At 39.2% G+C, this 22,190-nt stretch overlaps 1 protein-coding gene across 1 annotated transcript in view; it reads left to right on the top strand.

Moving 5' to 3' along the window:
- YTHDF2 (YTH N6-methyladenosine RNA binding protein F2) overlaps positions 1–18,633 on the top strand; it is a 32,263-nt gene extending 13,630 nt beyond the window's left edge. The window contains exon 5 of the mRNA XM_081226039.1: positions 17,785–18,633. Within this exon, the coding sequence (XP_081082165.1) occupies positions 17,785–17,808 (24 nt within the window). The 3' untranslated portion in view covers positions 17,809–18,633. The remainder of the gene's footprint in view (positions 1–17,784) is intronic.
- Positions 18,634–22,190: the final 3,557 nt, after the last annotated feature.

Below are 22,190 nucleotides of genomic sequence, written 5' to 3'. Positions count from 1 at the left end.
GGCCGTCTGTGTCTTCTTCTGTCTTGCAGATAAATTTACTTGGTTTTTCTGCCAGTAGGGTTGAGGGGTTGAAGGAATTCTATTTGTATTACTCACCACCTTCCTTGCCTTGTGGATAAAATGCTTTTCTGTAGCCTTGTTAAAGGAGGACCAAAAGAGAATAGGTGATACTGAATTTGGATCTCTTTGAAGCATGCCCTTTGTATCCATCTTTCAACAAATGTTTTGTGGTTTTTTAAAAAAATTTATTTTATTTTATTTTTGGCTGCATTGGGTCTTCGTTGCTGCACGCGGACTTTTCTCTGGTTGTGGCGAGCGGGGGCTACTCTTCATTGTGGTGCGAAGGCTTCTCATTGTGGTGGCTTCTCTTGTTGGGAGTCCGTGCTCTAGGCATGCAGGCTTCAGTAGTTGTGGCCTACGGGCTCAGTAGTTGTGGCTCGTGGGCTCTAGAGCACGGGCTTAGTAGTTGTGGCCCACAGGCTTTAGTTGCTCTGCAGCGTGTGGGATCTTCCCGGACCAGGGCTTGAACCCGTGTTTCCTGCATTGGCAGGCGGACCACCAGGGAAGCCCCCAAATGTTTGTGTTAATTGCTAGGATAGAACAGATAAACAAGGCACCATCACACCATCTTTGGCTTAGGACCAGACAGTGTTGTTAGGCGGACAACAAAATAGATAAAATATGAAGAGCTGTAATAGAGGGATGAAGAAATATTTTGGCTTTCTGGAGAAGTGATAAATTTGGGGAAATTAAAGTCTTCATGGGGGAAACAACATTTGATCTATAGCAAATAGAATGAGTTATTGGGTAGTCAGCACTTAAATGATAGCACAGTGCTTGGCACATGGTATACATAAAAGTTTAGCTATCTCATCTAATGTATCATTCTCATATTTTAGATGAGGAAGCAGGCTCAAAGAGGTTATTTATACAAGGTCTCATAGCTAACAAGTGGTGGAGTTGGTACTTCAAATGTCCAAGTCCAATAATGTGCTAGAGCTAGCTAATTGTGAGCCAGTTGTTCAGCTTTCAAGAATTTTAGCAAGCTAGTTGTTAAACACAGTCATTATTAAACAAATTGCATAAACTTAAAAATTAAATACGGGCTTCCCTGGTGGCGCAGTGGTTGAGAGTCTGCCTGCCGATGCAGGGGACACGGGTTCGTGCCCCGGTCCGGGAAGATCCCACATGCCGCTGAGCGGCTAGGCCTGTGAGCCATGGTCACTGAGCCTGTGCGTCCGGAGCCTGTGCTCCGCAACGGGAGAGGCCACAGCAGTGAGAGGCCTGTGTAGTGCAAAAAAAAAAAAAAAAAAATTAAATACATTGTATTAAAAGGTGTTTTAAATGCCTTTCTATTTACATTGAATTACATTGTAAACTACAGTTAGTAATATGTTACAGTTAAACTGCATAAACTTAGAATACCATTATGATTACCATTAAACCGTAATATTTAAATTCATCACTCTTAAAGTTATTATGTCTGTATCAGTATATAATGTGCTTTTGCACATGTCTTCTCAGCCCCACTGTATTCCTGTATTCCATTGGTAGTTTGAGGTCAGCCATGTTATTGACACCATGGAAATTGACAAATGCTATATACAAATCAGGACTTGATTTTTGTTGATTGTCTAGACTAAAAAGGATGGAGAAAATATTAATACAGATTTGCCACAAGGCATGTGGGATCTTAGTTCCCCGACCAGGGATTGAACCCATGCCCCCTGCAGTGGTAGAGCGGAGTTCTAACCACTCAGGGAATTCCCTTAATGCAGATTAAACTTAAGTGTGTCATGTCTCTATCCCTGACATATTTTGAATAAAACAAAATTTGAGGAATTAGTCTTCCAGAATTTGAAAATTATTATCCAGTTTAGCAAGGAAGTTGCTCAAATTGACAAGCCAGTGAAGTTCTGACATATGTCTTTGTTATTTCACTTTTGTCTTTAAGTCATTAGTATCAATAAATGAAAATATGTTGGAACTCCACCCAAAGCACAGTCTCTCTCTACTCCCAAAGCCCATGGACCACTGTGTGATATGTGGAGTTTGCCAGATAGACTGGGTCTTGTGAAATGAGTTTAATATGGAAAGAAAAAGTGATAAATCTGGAGAGGTTGGTTGGGCCTAGTATAAGAAGGGCTTTGGATTTTTATCCTGTACTTATGTTTTTAGATTGTAAGGGAGGATAGTCAGTGTAGAGTGACAGTTTAGAGGATGGGAAGGATGAAATACTTACTGAGCACTGACTTTGTTAGGTACTTTCATAGTTTTAGTTTTACTTTAATCCCCACACCAACTCCGGGAGGCAGTATCCCATATTTATAGGTAGGAAAATGGAAACTCAGGTTAGCAACTTACCTAAAGTCATCTATTAAATGAGGAGAGAGAAGGGTAGGTGACTCAAATACCAAATGAGAGTCTTTTACAATAGTTGGGAGAAAGACAGTGAGAGCCTGTATCAAGATAGTGGGAATGGGGAAGTTACAGTTGAAAAATGTGGTAGAAATATTTGCTGATTAGTTATTTAAAAAAAAACTTAGAGAATATGGGATGAGCAGCAGGTTAGGGTTTGGAGATGTGTTGGCTTTTGGAAATAGTATTTGGGGTGCTTGTAGGACAGAAAGGTGATAGTAGGATCTGGAGCTCAGGAGAAGATCTGTTGATAGAAATTTGGGAGTTTCCAGCTCAGTATAGGTAAAGGCATGGACGAGTTTAAGATCCTTCAAGAATATTGTTAATAAAAATAATGGCTGAAATTATTGCTTATTCTGTAGTGTCTAATATGCACCTGTCCTGAATACATTAAAAAAAATAAATTTATTTATTTTATTTGTTTTTGGCTGCATGTGGGCTTTCTCTAGTTGTGGTGAGCGGGGCCTACTCCTTGTTGTGCTGCGCGGGCTTCTCATTGTGGTGGCTTTTCTTGTTGCGGAGCATGGGCTCTAGGCTCGCGGGCTTTAGTAGTTGTGGCACGTGGGCTCAGTAGTTGTGGCTCGCAGGCTCAGTAGTTGTGGCTCACGGGCTTTAGTTGCTCTGCGGCATGTGGGATCTTTGCGGGACAGGGATCGAACCCATGTTCCCTGCATCGGCAGGCAGACTCTCAACCACTGCGCTACCAGGGAAGTCCCTGAATACATATTTTTATGTAAGTTTTCATTTAATTCTATCATTGTGAGGTATGTACAGCCATCTCAGTTTTACAGATGAAGGCACTGAAGCACAGAAGAGAGTACATTCTTTTGCACAGTTGCCCAAACTAAGAAAGCAGAGCTGATGTTCTACTTCAGTGCGGTTCCAGAGCCAACACGCATTAAGAGGGCCAAAGAAAGAACCCCCAGCAATAACACAATTTAAAGGATGGATTAAAGAGGGACCAAGTGAAAGGGTTTGAGAGGGAGTAGTTGGAGCTTTAGAAAGAGAACAAGGAAAGGGCTATATCTTGAGTAGAATTTCAAGCAGTGGGGTATAATCAACTTATTCAGAGACTGTAGAGAGGTAGCAGATGACTGCAAATGCCAACAACTATCTGAATAAAAGTAACATGAGAGTGCTTTGTTAGGGGTTTGAAGGTTTTGGTCTCCATACATCATTCAGCAGACTGTGCATTTGTTGTTTCTATAGTGTTCCAGCCCTTCACAACCTGTGAAGTTTTCTAAGCTGTCTGTTCCAAGTCTTTAAGGGATTTAATGAAGTAAGACCAGCTTCTGTTTAGTTAGTACGGGCTGTTTTGGTGAATTAGACCATATAACAATGTCTGAAATGCCATTGGGTATTAAAAATGTCAGTATTCTGTTTTTGCTATAGCTAAAGATCTATCCAGAGGGGACTGCTGTTTTTCCAAACTTAAACATTTTGGGACAAGGGGTAGTTAGCGATTCTAGAATCATTTAGTATTTACTCTGAATAGTTTAAATCAAGAATTACTCAGATGTGAACCATTCTGCTTACGTGCCAGAAGTAAAGATTAGTCCTATGACAGTTTTCAGACTTTTTAAAAGTGGAATTTTTTTTTTCTCCTCCAAACAAAACTTTACCCAGAACCCCATGAATGGCTAATTAATTTCACATGCTCAGCTCTCTTTTTTTCCCTGGGTGATCTTCAGAGCATCTCCTCTGTGAAGCATAATTTGGAACCCACTGGATGACAGTGCAAAAAATGGTGCATGGAGGTGGAGTTGGGGGTGGGGGGATCTATTTTGAAATTGAAGAAATGTAAGGAATCTGCAGCTTCAGCATGTCATTTAGGTGTATTGGTTATTTAGTCTTGGAGGAAGGGAGGGATTAGAGAAACATCTCACAATAGCTGGGGATGCTACAGCATTGGCTTTGACTGCCTTAGTTTAAGGAACTGTATGATGAAGGACTGACACCTGCACTATATAGGAATTTCATGTAGAGGAGGAAAAACTCTGTTCCCTGAATTAGGGAAAACAAAAGATCTCTTTCTTCACCATTGAAATCTCCAAGTCTGCAAATGAGGAAGGAGAGTGTGGTAGGCTCAGATCATCCTTTCTGCCTTTCTCCACAGAAGCAGGTAATTTAACTTAAATTTGCATCCTGCTGCCACCACCTCCAGAGCAAAGTTTTCTAGTTATAACAACTAGACTGTATAGACTAACAACTAGCTCAATAGTGTGCCCTAATGCTTTTCATCCCTTGCTGAAATGAGCGATTCCTAATTGAACTGATTTAACTCCAGTTAGCCATAGGGAGGAGATGTAAGTGAAACAGTATAGTATAGTGGGTATTAAAGTGCTCATTTTACAGGATGAGACCAAGTACAGAAGCAAAGAATAACAAGACCAGAGTTGAGTCATTTTTATGGAAGACTGGCTTTGAGTTGGGTCTAGAAGGATGTATATAGGAAAAGATTGTGGAAAGAAAGATGAAGGAAGAAAATGGCTAAACCTTCAAGTTTAAGCTGTTGGGTATGTGGGGAGCGGGAAGAGGCAGGCAGTTGCTCTTTCCAACTCATTTGCATTTACTGCTGTTGTAATACCTGGTGGTTCTTATGAGGTATTTAATACTCTGCTACATGTGTCAAAGCTAAAAATGTGGACAGATCACTTGTGTAATATGTGAAGCCATTTAGAAAGGTAGACTTATATGTAAGCTTTTGACTTCATATGGACCTTTTGCACATTCAGGGTATAGATAGCATATAGAGCTTTTAAACTGTTTGCATGTTAAAAAAAATTTGCAACGTGCAAATTTTATATTAGCATTTGCAAATTTTCCGTGTGCATTTGTTTTTCATTGTAATAACCAAATTATAAAATGTGTAGAAAATAAAAGAAAACTCACTCATAGTTCCTCTACCCTGACAAAACCGCTCATCATTTTTTGGCTTATTTTCCAACACAAGTTAGTGGTTTATACAGTTATAATCATAGTTTATGTAGTATTTTATCCTGCTTTTCCCCCTTAATACTTCAGGTATTTACCCATATTTAGCCATTTTTTGCATTTGTACGTAAGGCACTTTCCATATCTTATCTCTGATCCCTTGTAACAATCCTGTAGAATAAGATTAGCTTCTTTTTTCTTTTCTTTTTTTTTTTTTTTTGTCTCCGCTGCTTGGCTTGCGGGATCTTAGTTCCCTGAAGAACTTGGGCCCCCTGCAGTGGAAGCTTCCAAGTCCTAACCACGGGACCGCCAGGGAGTCCCCAAGATTATCTTCATTTTACAGTTAGGGAACTGAGATTCAGAAAGGAATAATTTTGTTAAGATCACTAGCTAGGTAGTAGAACAGCTGGAATTCGTTTTGCCCCAAAGCTTTTCTGTTCTTTTCTGTTCTTTCTGCATCTTTACATTTATCATTTAAAATAACTAACTGCAATGTTCTATTATCTACTAATGCCTGTAGTCAGTCAACTCTTCGTTGGCTATATGAGGAGAGCATAATTGGTTGAAACTTAAACCTTTATTTAAGCACTTAGGTTTAAAACTCCCTCATCACAAGCATCAAAAGGGAGCAGATTAGATCTACTCTACCTAACCTTGTGAGAGAGTTGCTGCTAATGACAGGCAGCAAGAGTAAGGGAGAACACAAATGGTTCTGAATAATTACTCTGGAAGGTTAAGGTTATAAAATTGAATGGGAAGGTTTTAGGCTACCTCTTCTTGTACACAGACTGCAAGATTACCTCATTTTAGTGGCAGAACTAGAACCCTAGACAAGTTCTTGGGTAATTCAAAATCATTTATGACAAATGTTACCTTACTTGCAGTCCATAAGCCGGCAAAGGGGTGGCGAGGGGAGCAGGGTGGACGTGGTGTGAGAGCTTCAGAGTATAAATTCCAAAAAAATGGTAACAACAATTTAAAGCAAACTTTGAGTCACCTGGAAAGTATTTACAAAAATACTGATAACTAGGTTTACCCCAGATTTACTAAACTGAAATTTTATTTAGTAAGCTCCCTACGTATTTCTTAAAAGGATTAGAAGCAGTTGAAGAGAAGTTTTCCAGTTTGTACAGGTTACCATCTGAGAGTTACTTACATTGCAGATTCTTGTGCTTCCTCACCTACTGAGTGGGCACCTTTGGAATTGAGGCTTTGGAATCTGCATTTTATCAGCCCTGTAGGTGATTCTCTTGTATTTAAATTATAAATGTCATTAGGTAGTGTTTTGTATGTCCCCCACCTCAAATTCCTCATGCTTATTTTTCCTGTAAGTTTCTTCCTTTGCTCTGTAGTCCTTCCAGTCTCTGCCTGCTAGTCTCAAGACTTCATCTTTTTTTTTTTTTTGAGATGTTGAGTTCATTTTTATTAAATATTAATCAGAACCATATGAAACTGCCATATTTCTGGGTCAAAAAAGACTTCATCTTTAGAAGCAATGTTAGAATTCACATGTGTCTGATAAGTCTGGCTGTACCTTTTTACACTGTGGCCTACATTAAGGCTGAGAGGGTCTTTTGAGTAGTATTTTTCATCAGCTATCAATATTATGAGCCTCTAGTGAATTGCCTGTATTGTTTGTTCATTAAGAGGTGTAGATGTCTTTGGCTGAATATCCTCCATGTTACTTGTTATAATCTGCTCCTCAGAGACATTATGGCTACTTCTAAGAGGCTTTAATGTTTTAAGTTTTACATTATTTTATTGTATCTTCCTTTTTGTGAGCACATTAATTGTTTAGAGTTGTTAGATAATTTTAAGCAATAAGATTTAGTGGCCACTATCCATCCTGAAGTTGCCCGAAGATGTTAACTGAGTTTTTAAAAAATTTTATATATTTTATTTTATTTATTTTTGGCTGCATTGGATCTCTGTTGCGGTGTGCGGGTTTTCTCTAGTTGCGGCGAGTGGGGGCTACTCTTCGTTGCGGTGCGCGGGCCTCTCATTGCAGTGGCTTCTCTTGTGGAGCACGGGCTCTAGGCGCGTGGGCTTCAGCTGTTGTGGCGTGCGAGCTCTAGAGTGCAGGCTCAGTAGTTGCGGCTCACGGGCTTAGTTGCTCCGTGGCATGTGGGATCTTCCGGGATTAGGGCTCGAACCCGTGTCCCCTGCATTGGCACGTGGATTTTTAACCACTGTGCCACCAGGGAAGCCTGTTAACTGATTTTTAAAGGTGATCAGTTTTTTTGGCATGTGGGAAGAGATTCTATTATTCTATTAAGTATATTACGTATGATGGGCCTTTAAAAAAATTTAGGTATATATACATTAGGTAGATATTATTAAGCATGAATCCTAGATTGTGTTTTCTTGTTAGCATAGTATTGAAAAGGCTAGGAGCTCAGAAGATGGTGTCATATCTGCCACTATCAGTGATTTGAGCAAGTAAACTTCTGAGCCTCAGTATTTTATGATTATTGTGATCCATAATCTCAGGCATATAAATGTATATATGCACATAAATACACCTTCATTTATTTTAGATCAGTCATCACATTCTTCAGTAACTTTTGGCATGGTACTTAATAATGCTACTGAGTTTCCATTTTGGGGTCCCACCCTTGGAATAGACTGAGGAGGGCACAAGACTGAAAGGGAGATCAGTTAAAAGGAATCTGTGGCAAAGTCCTATTGAGAGGGTACAGTAGCTTGGACTAGAGAGGTATTAATGGAGGTGTTGAGGATGGTTCGACTGGAAATTTTTGAAGGTGGAACTGGAGGTTGTATCATTTATCAGATAGCTGGAAAGCATATTCAGTGATTGCTTCATTCTTTCTGAACTTACTGTCAAATGCTGGGAGTGGGGGGGGATTTGACTGATAAGCTATTAAAAAACCTTATTTGTTTAATTGTATTCTGAAGTGTTTTCAGAATTGATTTTATTGTGAAATCAGTTTTTGTTCAAATGTAGTTCTTCCTGGAGAGCCAAGGAGTGATTCAAAGAATAACTGAAAAAATAACTGAAAAAATTTTAATGTATCTGTCTTACCGTTTGCTCTGTTACTAGTTAAGACTTACGATTCAGGGCCTGAAAACAGTAGATTATCCAGGCTTTTACTTCTGACCTTGTTAGTGAAATGTATATAGGAGTTCAGCTACTAAATAACAATCTTGGAAAAGAATTTGATGTTAGGAAAGGTTATTAGTTAAATGCATTTACTTCATCCTGGTGCTCCTATGCCAGTTCCCAGAAATTTATTTCAAGTAAATGTCCATTTCTGCACCTAGAAAATCTTAAAAGGGAGGGAGAGAGAGTGAGTGAGAGAGAGAGAGAGAGAGAGAGAGAGAGTGAGAGAGAGAGAGAGAGAGTGTGTGTGTGTGTGTGTGTGTGTGTGTGAGAGTGAGAGAGAGAGAGTGAGTGTGTGTGTGTGTGTGTGTGTGTGTGTGTGTAACTCATATATTCATAGCATCAGAGACTATTATGATTGATCCGGGAGTTCCCTGGCAGTTCAGTGGTTAGGACTCCGCGCTTTCACTGACGTGGCTCCGGGTTCAATCCTTGGTCAGGGAACTAAGATCTCACAGGCCTCGCAGCACAGCCCCCCCCACCCAAAAGACTGATTTCATAAGCCATATAAAGCATTGAAAGTCATATTAGTATAATCCTATTTTTTCATGTTAACCTATGTAAGCATTGTCTTATTTTCAGCCAGGGACCCTGAAATTTGTGTTCTTTTCTATCAGGGACCATGGGGATATAAGAAAGCTTTCTTTGAGGGCTATTATTAAGTGAATTTTATTTGAGGGGTAGACATCAGATTTTAAAGTTAATATATATCCGACAAATAAATATATGTGTGCCTCTTGTGTTTTATGGCCCACTTCAAAGTGGGGAGAGGGGTGGTAGTAGAAATGAGAAAGGATATTAAGCTAAATAGAGGAAAAATTAAGCAGATTTATAATATCGTAGGAAGAGATTTCAAATGTGCAGACTTTAAGTAATATTGCCACCTTGTGGCTTTTAGAATATTTCCTCTAGAGATGAACTTTTGCATAGATGTAAGGTGAGGAGGGACTAAGATGTGATGGGTGAATGGTGTGAGTATTAACCTCCAGTTGTTTAAGTGACAGACCAGATATTGGGGCCTAGAAACTTCTTCCCCTGGTTTATACATTCTTAGTTAATATCTTTAAATTTATTTTTATTTTGTAAAAAATTTTTTTAGTCTCTTCATTGAACAATGAACAATGAGATTGTGAACTGATTTAAAGATTAGGATGAATGTCCTAGTGAGAATTTTGTGATGAGGTATGAATTCAGTAAAATCTTGCTCTGCTATTTTCCTTTTTTTCTTTATTACCATCACAGTATCCTCAAGCTTTAGGAATCCTTCTTCCCTTCCTTTTAGCATTTGGTCTGTTTTTTGGTTAACTGGGACTTTATGATTAACTGTGTGTTTGTGCTTGAGGATCTTATGCAGGAGCTTAACCTAGACTAGCCAGTCCAGCCTGTTCCTACCACAGATCTCAATGTAGCTGCCTTGCACATGGCACTAGGTTAAAAAAGGTAGTAGGTAGGCTGCAACATGACACCACCACCACGGGGAAAGCCAGTTTGCTGTACCACTTCCCCTGCTACGGGGGGTTAGTAGCATCTTCGTGTATAAAAGCTGGAGTGTCCAACAAGACACAAATGCATGTTGTGTTTATGGCAGTTCCAGCTGGGACTTGGACCCATTGGAGGTCCCAGCTTGCTTTTATGCGTTCTGCTGCTCTTTCCTTTTATTGTTTATCTTGTCATCATTCTTCTGTCCCCCACCCTCCCAACCCCAGCTTTTTTTTAATTAAATATTACCAAGGTAGGACTGGTTAATTAGAAATGTTAATAAATACATCCGACAAGTGAAAGTCTTTCGACCATAAATTGTCAAAGCAGTTTAGTGGAATTCCCAGTGGTAATAGGAAATAGTCACAAAAGTGAAAGAAAAGACCTGCTGTAAGAGAAGTCTTTTATGGAAACTTAAAACGTTTTAATGTCCCAAAGTGGTTAAAATAACGGTCCTTGTGTTAGAATCTTCTGTGTCATTTTTTTTTCTCATTTTAAAAGACTTGTAAAAAGCTGATAGGCAGATTTTTTCTTTTGCTAGAATACCCTCATGTTTGATGATTTTAGTGTAGGTATGAGGAAATTAAACACATTTCAAAGTTTCATGAGTTGTTAAACAAAACTTTTTATTTTTATTTTTGGCTGCGTTGGGTCTTCGTTGCTGCAAGCGGGCTTTCTCTAGTTGTGGCAAGCAGGGGCTACTCTTTGTTGTGGTGTGCGGGCTTCTCATTGCGGTGGCTTCTCTTCTTGTGGAGCATGGGCTCTAGGCACGTGGGCTTCGGTGGTTGCAGCATGCAGGCTTAGTAGTTACAGCACACGGGCCTTAGAGCGCTTGGGCTTCAGTAGTTGTGGTGTGCGGGCTCAGTAGTTCTGGCTTGTGAGTTCTAGAGCGCAGGCTCAGTAGTTGTGGCACATGGGCTTAGTTGCTCCATGGCATGTGGGATCTTCCCGAACCAGGGATCGAACCTGTGTCTTCTGCATTGGCAGGCGGATTCTTAACCATTGCGCCACCAGGGAAGTCCCAAATATAATGCAGCCAATTTTTGCAGAAGAATTAAATGAATTATCCTCCAATTTATTAACTTTTTACTTTGAAATAATTTCAAACTTGGAGAAATTTAAAGAATAGTGCAAAGGACTCCCACATACTCTTCACCCAGATTTACCAGTGTAATATTTTGCTACGTTTGCTGTATCTTCTCTTTGGAGATGTGTGTGAAATTTTTTTCTGAACCATTTGAGAGTAAGTTCCAAGACATCATGACCTTTTCTCCTAAATATTTTTCTGTGTAGTTCCTAAGAACAAGAACATGCATTTATGAGCATGATGCAGTTTTCAAAATCAGGAAATTTAACATTGACACAATACGATTATCTGATCTACAGATCTTATTCATATTTATGCCAGTTGTCTTAATGTCCTTGGTAGCAATTTTGGGGGGACGGGGGGGTCCAGGGTCCACTCCAGGATCTTTCAGTTTTATGTCTTTTTAGTCTCTTAATCTGCAGTTATACACACATACTCACGCACCAACATCCCACCCATTCACCCGTTTTGTTTGTTTATGATATGACATTTCTGAAGAGTATATGCTATTTATTTTTGTAGATGTCGCTGTTTGAGGTTTCCTTTCCTCGTTGTGTACATTCAGATTATGCCTTTCTGGCAGGAATACTACATAAGTGACTTTGTGTCCTCAGTGCATCACAGTAGGAAGTATAAGATGGTCTGTTTATGCTGTTATTAGTAATGTTTACTTTGATCACTTATTTAAGGTATCCTGCTTCTCAGCTTAAAGGTACTATTTTCCTTTTAATAAGTGGGAAAATAGTTTGAGACTCTATATAAATATCTTGTTCCTCATCACATTTTTTAAACATCTTTATCGCAGTATAATTGCTTTACAATGGTGTGTTAGTTTCTGCTTTATAACAAAGTGAATCAGTTATCCTCATCAAATTTTCACCCTTTAGATTTAGCATCCATTGCCAGTTCTTGCCCAATTAAGATACTACTGTGATAGTTGTTTACTTATCATTAAGGCTGTGTAATGCTCAAATTGGGCAATGGCAGGCCCTTCAATCAGGATCCTCTGATTCATTCCCATTTTCAACCTTTTTTTTTTTTTTTTTTTTTTGGCTGTGCTGCGTGGCTTTTGGGATCTTAGTTCCCTGACCAGGGGTTGAACTTGTACCCCCTGCAGTGGAAGCTCAGAGTCATAACCACTGGACCTCTGGAGAATTCCCCCAAGTGTTTTTTTTGTTTGGTTTTTATTTATTTTTTTTAATATTTATTTATTTGGTTGTGCCGGGTCTTAGTTTTGGCACGTGGGCTCCTTAGTTGCAGCTCGCTGGCTCCTTAGTTGAGGCTTGTGGGTTCCTTAGTTGTGGCATGCATGTGGGATTTAGTTCTTGACCAGGGATCGAACCTGGGCCCCCTGCATTGGGAGCGTGGAGTCTTATCTACTGCATCACCAGGGAAGTCCCTTTTTTTTTTTCTTTCCTTTTTTAATAAAAATGTTTAAAATAGCTAGTATTTAAAATCTTGTGAATCGTTTACAGTTTTATTATTGGTGCCAAATTCATTTTACTTTTCAAGATGGTATGATGTGAATGCTTAAGTATCTTTATAATCTCTGAGAAGATGGATATTATCGTTATTATTTATAAATATATAAACTTATTTTTTGTGTACACATCAAAATTGTATCTGGAAATAGAAGAGCAGTTTATTTTTTATTGTTTGTTTATTTATTTTTACATCTTTATTGGAGTATAATTGCTTTACAATGGTGTGTTAGTTTCTGCTTTATAACAAGGTGAATCAGTTATACATATACATATGTTCCCATATCTCTTCCCTCTTGCATCTCCCTCCCTCCCACCCTCCCTATCCCACCCCTCCAGGTGGTCACAAAGCACCGAGCTGATCTCCCTGTGCTATGCGGCTGCTTCCCACTAGCTATCTACCTTACGTTTGGTAGTGTATATATGTCCAAGCCTCTCTCTCGCTTTGCCACAGCTTACCCTTTCCCCCTCCCCATATCCTCAAGTCCATTCTCCAGTTAGAAGAGCAATTTAATCAGCTTGCTGAATTGTATCAATGTGGTATTTTCTTGATGTTGATCAGGAGATTAAGGCAGCTAATGCCATTTGTTGTTTGCATGTAATTTCCATAAATTAAGCTTCTGTCACACAGGTTTACATTAGGGCACAGGTGGTACTTGCCCTCTTGGTATAATTGTGTAGTTAAGATTCAGGAATAGTTTTTTTATGAATTTATTCATTTATTTAAATTTTGGCTGCATTGGGTCTTCGCTGCTGCGCGAGGGCTTTCTCTAGTTGCGGCGAGCGGGGGCTACTCTTCGTTGTGGTGCACGGGCTTCTCATTGAGGTGTCTTCTCTTGTTGCGGAGCACAGGCTCTAGGCGCGTGGGCTTCGGTAGTTGTGGCTCGGGGGCTCTAGAGCGCAGGCTCAGTAGCCGTGATGCACCAGCTTAGTTGCTCCGCGGCATGTGGGATCTTCCCAGACCAGGGCCCAAACCTGTGTCCCCTGCACTGGCAGGTGGATTCTTAACCACTCGCCACCAGGGAAGCCCCAGGAATAGTTTTATGTTACGTTTGAGGCAAAATTGAACACAGGTGGATTTAGTATCACATTATAGAGGAACAGACTGTGTTTAAAAAATGAGATGACTTAAGTGCAATTTCACAGTGCTGTTTTGAATTTCTTTTGACTAAATATTTTAAATGCTGTTATTAAGCATTGTGATGAACTTACAAGTGTGCATTTGTTTGTTTGTTTTGACGAGCTGTGTGGCATGTGGGGAACTAAGGTCCCCTGATCAGGAATAGAACCAGTGCCCCCCTGCAGTGGAAGCGTGGAGTCCTAACCACCGGACCGCCAGGGAATTCCCTTAAGTGTGTTTCTTAGGGAAAAATGGATTTGGCAAAGTCTAGATTTTCTAATTTAATGGTACAGTTTGGAGCATGTAGGTTTACTTGTATTCCTGGGGTTACATTACATTAAAATGAGATAATAGGCAGAATTTTTTCTCCATTTTTTTTTTTCTGCCAGTCTGTTTTTTTTTTGATGTATTTCAAAGAAATTGTCATTATCAGTATACTTCACCCCTAAACATTTCAGCATGCGTATCATTAACTAGAGCTTAGTATTTGTTTTGCATATTTTTTGAGTTAAATAAAATGCACAAATTTTAAGTGTATATTTGCTGAGTGCTGACAAATGTACCCATCTGTGTAACCCAAACCCCAATGAAGATATAGAACATTACCATCCTAGAAATTTCCACCCCCACCCCACCCCACCACAGACAACTACTGTTCTAATTTTGTCCCCACCGTAGATTCATTTTCCCTGTTATAAGACTTCACATAATTGGAATCATACAGTGTGTATTCTTTTGTCTAAGGCTTCTTTCATTCATCATAATGTCTTTGAGAACTGCTTCTCTTTTAGATCTTCAATTCCTTCCTTCCTTCCTTCCATCTGTCCGTCCGTCTTTGTTGCTGCACCTGGGCTTTCTTTTTTTTTTTTTTTTTGCGGTACACGGGCCTCTCACTGTTGTGGCCTCTCCCTTTGCGGAGCACAGGCTCTGGACGCGCAGGCTCAGCGGCCATGGCTCACGGGCCCAGCCGCTCTGTGGCATGTGGGGTCTTCCCAGACTGGGGCATGAACCCATGTCCCCTGCATCGGCAGGCGGACTCTCAACCACTGCGCCACCAGGGAAGCCCCACATGGGCTTTCTCTAGTCTGGCAGGCGGGGGCTACTCTTCATTGCGGTGCGTGGGCTTCTCATTTCGGTGGTTTCTCTTGTTGCGGAGCACGGGCTCTAGGCTCACGAGCTTCAGTAGTTGTGGCGCACGGGCTTAGTTGCTCCACGGCATGTGGGATCTTCCCGGACCAGGGCTCGAACCTGCGTCCCCTGCATTGACAGGCGGATTCTTAACCACTTAGCCACCAGGGAAGCCCTAGATCTTCAATTCTTGAATTCAGAGCAAGGAGGGTTCTCCCAGACCCATGAAAAAACCAGATCTATATGTGCTAGAATTTAATAATCTGCAAGACGTATTAAGTGAGGGGGAAAAAAAGCAAAGTGAAGTGTGTTTTGTATGCTACTTGTGAAAAGAAAAAACAAAAGATGTAATAAGCTTTTATATGCTTAAAATAACTCAAGAAGGACGTAAGAAACTGGTAACAGAAGTTGCCTCTAGGGATTTCTCCCATTTTTATTGAGATATAATTGGCATACAACATTGTTAAAGGTGTACTAAAACAATGATTTGATATATGTGTTTATTGAGAAATGCTTATTACCACAATAAGTTTAGTTAACATCCATCACCATTTTTTTTCTTGTGATGAGAACCAGAATTTTACATAAAAGTCAACTGTAGCCTGTTATCCACTGCTAAACTCATAAATAAGTTTGTGAGTGAGCTTAGCTAAAGAACTGTTCTTTGCTTTCTAGGAGCTTTTGGTTGAGTTGGGACTAATTTTATATGAAATAAGTCAATACAATTTGATTTTCAATTGTGGATGCAGATTTAGAAGCACATTGAAAACGGCAGTGGTTGAGGAAGTCTCAGAGAAGGAAGGGGTTTTGAACTGTACCCCAGGGCCAGCAGGCCAGGCATTCTTGGCTTTTAAAAGCATAGGAATGAGATTTAATCAAGAAACACGAAGAAAAGAGTCCATATTTCCTGAAACTAAAGGTAGATTTTGATTAGCAGTAGAAGAGAGGTTAAATAAATAGTATCCATCCAAATTAAGAAAGACTGAATGAGGTAGATGAGTTTATGATTGATAGGAGAACCTACTCCTATCACAGCACAGGGGGAACTGTATATTCAGTGTCTTGTAATAACCTATAATGGAAAGGAATCTGAAAAAGAATATGTATATGTATGTATAACTGAATCACTTTGCTGTGTACCTGAAACTAACACAACATTGTAAATCAACTATACTTCAATTAAAAAAAAAGATTGGGCTTCCCTGGTGGCGCAGTGGTTGAGAGTCCGCCTGCCGATGCAGGGGACACGGGTTCGTGCCCCGGTCCGGGAAGATCCCACATGCCGCGGAGCGGCTGGGCCCGTGAGCCATGGCCGCTGAGCCTGCTCGTCCGGAGTCTGTGCTCCGCAACGGGAGGGGCCACAGCAGTGAGAGGCCCGCGTACCGCAAAAACAAAACAAAACAAAACAAAAGATTGATATGAGAATGTAGGTGCTTTTGAAAGTTTCATTTTGGTCAATGCCAGAGGGTTTTGGGGGTTTTTTTTAGTTGTGATTTTCCTATTATAAACAATATATTAATTATCAAAACTTTGGGAGAGTTATAGAAAGGGAGGGTCAGTACTGCAGCCCAGGAACATCAAAACTTTTGAGGTCCCTTTTATGTTGGATTGAATTTCTTTTTCTTATTCTTGAATTGAGTTTGATTTCCAGAAACAGTGTGTGGGTGAATTGTTTTATTAAATTAATTTTATAAAGGTTGAAGTTTCAAAATGACTTATTTTGAAAATATCCCAGATCCTTGTATGTTGGTGAGTTTATCTCTGAATTCCAGATATGTGAAGTGGGACATCACAAAAAGATAACTGTTCCTTCTGAATAATTTACTGTTTTTATATCCTTGGAGTAGTTTAGTGGTGGTAGTCAGTTCATCACAAAGCCTCACTTAACTTTGTTGACTTTTACGTAAATATTTGTAACGACATGGTGTAGGTAAAGAGCCATATAGCCATAGATTTGAATCTTGGTTCTTAGGTAACCTTGGTCAGGTAACTTTTTTGAGCTTTAGTTTTCTTATCTCTAAAGCAGGAATAGTATAGTCCTTGTAGGGTGGTTATGAAGATCATTATGTACAGTGCCTGGAACATGGAAGCCCATAAGTAGTAGTTGCTGTTCTTTTTTAATAGGAATCATGTTTAACTTCAGAACTGTGGTTACCGTAACGTGAATGGGAGCAAATGACTCTACTCATCTAGCTTGATGAATCGAGTCTAAGTTCAGGTCTGTGTGCTTGCTCCTGACCACTTAATGCTTTTGCTTTTTTTGTTTTTGCTTTTGCTTTTAAAAGGCATGTGGATTGAGTCATATTTTTTAAAATCCCAATAAGTGAGGTAGTGTGTGAAATGGAATGCTGTTTGGGGTACATTTAGGAAAGGCTCATAAAGAATGATTCTTAATAAGGAAGGAGCATTTAGATCTATTTCAGGGAAAATGTAAGTATTGCATTCAGTTTTCAAAATCCACTTCTGAGTGGATTTTAAACTCTCCCTAGGCGAAAAGGATGATTTTTCTTGCCTGCTATGGACTAAGAGCTTTCTATATGTCGACTCATTAATTCTCCCACAGCCCAGATACATATCCTCACTTTATTTAAAAAAAAAGGAAATTAAGGCCTATGAATATGTTTAAGGCCTTGGGACTAATATGGGATGACTCTAGTACTGTTAGGGCTTATGCTGCTTCCCTGATGCAGGCCATTGATAGATACATGTCTGAGTCACTTAGGCCCATATTTTGGGGGGACTGACACATATTAGCGTAAACCAACTATAATAGGAAAACAAATGTGTTTGGTCAGTTAAGAATTTTAAAGTGAAAGAAAAATAATTTTGTATTAATTGGGGTGCTTGAGTGCAAGTACTTCGGTTTAAAATATAAGAAGTAAAAGTCAGTTTTTATTTGTGGGGAATATTCTATTTAGCACAAATAAATTTCTGTTGAGTTATTCTATGAAGTTGTAATTCTTAAACATGTTCAGATAAGTTTTAACTAACCATTTCATTTTTTTTTAACTTACAGGAACGTCAAGGTCGTGGGAAATAAGAGGCAGTTCTGCACAGACTGCAGCAACGGTTGCATCTGCATATCCTAAGAGGAAAAAAATTGACCTTCAAGAGAATTAGGACTTTTTTCTTAATTTCATTGACTTCAGAGACGATTGCAGACTTGCAGTTTAAGTATTGGAATTTCACAAAAGACATAGGACTTAACTGGAAAATGAAAAAAAAAAGAAAAAGAAAAAACTAAACAAAAAATCCCTCTAGGTAGTTTAGGTGAAAAATGTCCCTTTTATTTTGGCTTTGGTTGTGATTTCAGAGCATAATGCTTTGTTTTTTTGTCTTTTTACTATGTTTTCCGGATTTTAAAGTCCGTAAGTGCATACAGTTTTCTCTAATTTTTAAACCCTTTCCTCCCCCCATTTTGACATTTGCACTTGGAGAACACTTGAGTTTTGAAGGTTTTGGGCATCCACCCCAGAAAGTGGGAATTTGTTTTTTCCCTTCCGAACTGGAAGAACATTTTTATGAAGAATTTTTGTCTTGGAGAATTTAACAGTGTTACCCAAGGTTGTGTCTTTAAGGGTGGTTCATTTTCTCTGACCCTTTGTTATTCAAAGTAAAATACTAGGAGTCCTAAGAAATGTTCTGTTCTTGTACATTATACTGATTAAGTCAGGATTAATTTGATTTCAAAGCTAAGAACAGTGGTAAAAACTTGTTTACAGAAATGCATTTTGGAAGAGAAAAATATTGTAAAACGTGTAGTGAATGTTTCTTCAGTTTCTTGTTCAGCCAATGAGGAAAGGGCATTGCCTTTCTTTTTACCATTAATCACTTCTCAATAAACGTGAGATCCTGTTGAGCATCACTTCTAGTACCATTTATTAGTATTATTTGAATCTGCTATATTTTATGAAAGCTTTGGAGTATAAGGAGTTTTAAGAGGTGAGACAGCAACCATTTTTAGAAAGTTCACTGAGATGGAATAGTTCAGGCTTGCTTTTGTACCCAGGGTTGGATAACCATGACCTCTGCAAAGCAAGATGGGCCAATATTCATAATGCTTTATTTCTGGATATTTCCCTGAGAAGGTGGAGCCACTGCTATGCTAAATTGTTCAACAAATACTTGATGGTGAGTGCTTATTAGGTGCCAGGCACTGTGCTAGTAACCTTGAGGAAACCTGGCCACATATCTTATGTGCCGAGTAGGTAGAGCCCAGTATCAAGGTTTTAAGTGTTTAATCTGAAATACGACTTATTTAGGCAGGATTCCATGTGGTCCAAGAGCAAGAAATTCCAATGGGCTTGAATCTTTGTGAACCATATAACCATAATGGTAATTGATTCATCCTTGTTTATTTCCTAAGGTTTGGAGCTTCTCTGCCTTAAAGATTTTTAGCCCTTAAAATGTCCCAATTTTGGAGATTTAGTTAAATGTGTAAAACCTTCTGTAGTAAGAAAGGGTTCTGAAAATTGATTATAATACTGTTGGACCCTGTTTTGCCCACAGATTACTTATTCATCCTATTCTACACAGCCCAGGCTACTAAATCAAGGGTGCGATAAAATTAATATATGTTGATTTTGTAATTAGCATTATTGTTGACACTGAGCTGAGAACTTTTCTCTGCCTATCTGAAGCACCACACAATATACCTAGATATTCCTATTTGCTAAGCTTTTTGAAGTATATTCCCCCCAGATTGGGGAGTCCTTTGTGCTTTCATCGGTTTGAAGATGCCCAATTTTGGATTGGAAATGTAGCATTTATTGCTTTTAATTTTAGCTGAAACTTCTGTGATTTCTACAGGACTCCCATGGGCTTAATGGAGGTTTAGTATTTCACCTTTGAAAGAGAAAAAAATACCCGGAGAGAAGCAAATTCAAAATCAGTTTTACCTAGATTTTCCTACCTTGTATTCAAGTTGGATATGAGATTATTCAATATGCTTTTTTACAGTTTGAAATGTTAGTGCCTCAGTATTTAAGCCAGTCCTTCCCAGTCTTTATTTTTACATCACATAGAAAATACTGGTATGGCTTTGAGGACAAGCTGAAAGGAATTTGGAGCCCTTAACAAGGCCGCTCACCCAGCTGTCTCTGAGTGAGTGTTGAGGGAGGCAGGGTGTTGAATTTGTGTATTTTTTAAAAAACCATATTGGCCTTGTAATGTAGTACAAAAAATTAGATTATATTCACTCTTAAAGAGTTGGTCCAGAAGTTGGTTTGGTGAAGATCCCAAAATGCAACTCAACTACTTCTCTTATTTGCTAACAACAACTTTGCCAGTGGAAATTGTTGACTTTTGACTATTTGCCCTTAATGCTTTGTTCTGTCATTTGTGAATGTAAGACTTTGGATAGCCATGCTTGTTTACTGTTCTCCTTTATTGAATATGAGGGGAAACTGAACAATCTCACAACGTGCCATCAGTGTTAAATTCAAAGCATTTTTTAAACCTTTAATATCAACAAAATGTATAAGTCTCATATTCACTAGATTTAATCTTAGTTACACTTGATTGGCTACCTTCCCCCAACATGTTCCATTTAAAAAAAAACTTATTTTGCAGAAATGGTGTGAAGAGTTCTCACACACCGTTCACTCAGCTTCCCCCAAATGTTAACATTTTACATACCATGGAGTGATTTTCTAAAACAGTAAATATTGATACAGTACTATTAACTAATCTATAGACCATATTTGGATTGTGCCGGTTGTTCAAGGAATGTCTCTTTTCTAGCTCAGCATCCAGTCCAGGATCCCACAGTATGGTTAGTTGTCTCTAGTCTGTAAACTGCAAGTTCTTCAGTCTTCATCTTTTATGATTTTGACACTTCTGGAGAGTACTGACCAGTTGTTTATGGAGTGCCCCTTGAGTTGAATTTGTCTATTACTTTCTCACTATTAGATTGAAATTATTTTTTTGTAAGAATACTGCAAAAATCTTATGGCCTTCTTAGTGCATTATATCAGGGTACATGATGTCCATATGTATTATTACTGGTGATGTTAACTTGGATCACATTAAGGTAGTATTTGCTGTATTTCTCCACTGTAAAGTTATTGTTTCCCTTTGTAATGAATAAGTAACTTGTGGAGGGATATAATTTTAAACTATCAATCTTTGGTTCACTAATTTTGATGTCTTTGCATTGTTATTCCCCGGAACAAGTACTGCTGTGGCGTTTGCCTAATGTTAATTCATTATGTCTATTATTTCTTCTACTTTCATACTAATTAGAATTCTGCTATAAGGAGGAGCTGTCCCTTCTCCCCATTTTATTTATTCAGTAATATCAGTATGGACTTTGTATTTTATTCCATAGGTCAATGCTGTCATTTAATTTCTTGCTCAGATTGTCCCAGCTTTGACCATTGGGACCTCCTTCAAGTTGGCTCCTGTGTCTTTTTGACATGCCCCCAATGTTTTTTGGAGCCCTTCTTCTATAAGATGTTCTTGGCTAGTCTTGTATTTTCAGTGCCCCAGCCCCATTTTTCCAAAGGAACAGAGGTTCCTTTTATTGGAGACTATTTAGAAACCAATCGTTGATTTTTTTTAAAGCAACATTTTAAATTGCAACAGATTATTAAAGTGGAGTTTTTATTACTCCTGTAGGTGAAGAATTATTTAGCCTAATCAAAACACCTAACCACTTCATCTCTTCCTCCACTTTTGTAGAGCTTTTATACCAGTCTTCTGGAGTTGTGGAGAGGGCTTTTCACCTGGCATAATACTTCACCTAGAGTGAGGTCCAATGAATGTAGGTTGGTTTGCACCCTTCCATAATTTCTATCTTTAGCCTTGTAAATAGAGACCCAAAATGTTGCAAGTCCTGGTTTCCAACGCATCTAAACTGTTTTAGGGGTTCAGAGCTTTTTCTACCTGTGAAAAAATCAATGGTCATATACTGAAGTTTTCTGTTTTTCATGCGGGAGCAGATAGCACTTGAGTATTGCCGCTTATATTCGAAAAACATTTTTTTTGGAGAAGTAATCTCGTGTCATGAATGTAGGACCCTTCCCTCTGAAAATGAAAGTGAGACTAAAAGTGTCCCTAGGATTCAGATATGATAAAGCCAGTTTACAATCATTTTTGGTTTTTTGCCTTGGGTAGTATTGCTACTTAACGACTGTATCACTCACTGCTAGTGGTTTCTGGGCAGCTGGTGGAACTCCTTACCCCTGAGAAGCCATTCTTTGAAACTAATACTTATTTCAGCTGCAGGGTTTTTTGCACGTGGAAAGCTGACATGGCTGTGGGGTAAGCCATCCATAGCGAGACTAAGTGGGTTGGAGAAGGTCCCACAAACCTGCTTCCAGGTTTCCTGATCTGGCTCGTAGCCCCGCCTACTGGAGAGTTTAGGGCGGCCCCGCCTGCCCTGCTCCGTCCAGCAGCTGGGCTCGGTGACTGGACGGCCCA

The sequence above is a fragment of the Mesoplodon bidens genome, assembly GCF_964165515.1.
Source record: "Mesoplodon bidens genome assembly, chromosome: 2".
Lineage (NCBI taxonomy): Eukaryota > Metazoa > Chordata > Mammalia > Artiodactyla > Ziphiidae > Mesoplodon > Mesoplodon bidens.
Note: the sequence above shows the minus strand (reverse complement) of the source record. Positions and strands in the feature narration are given on the sequence as shown.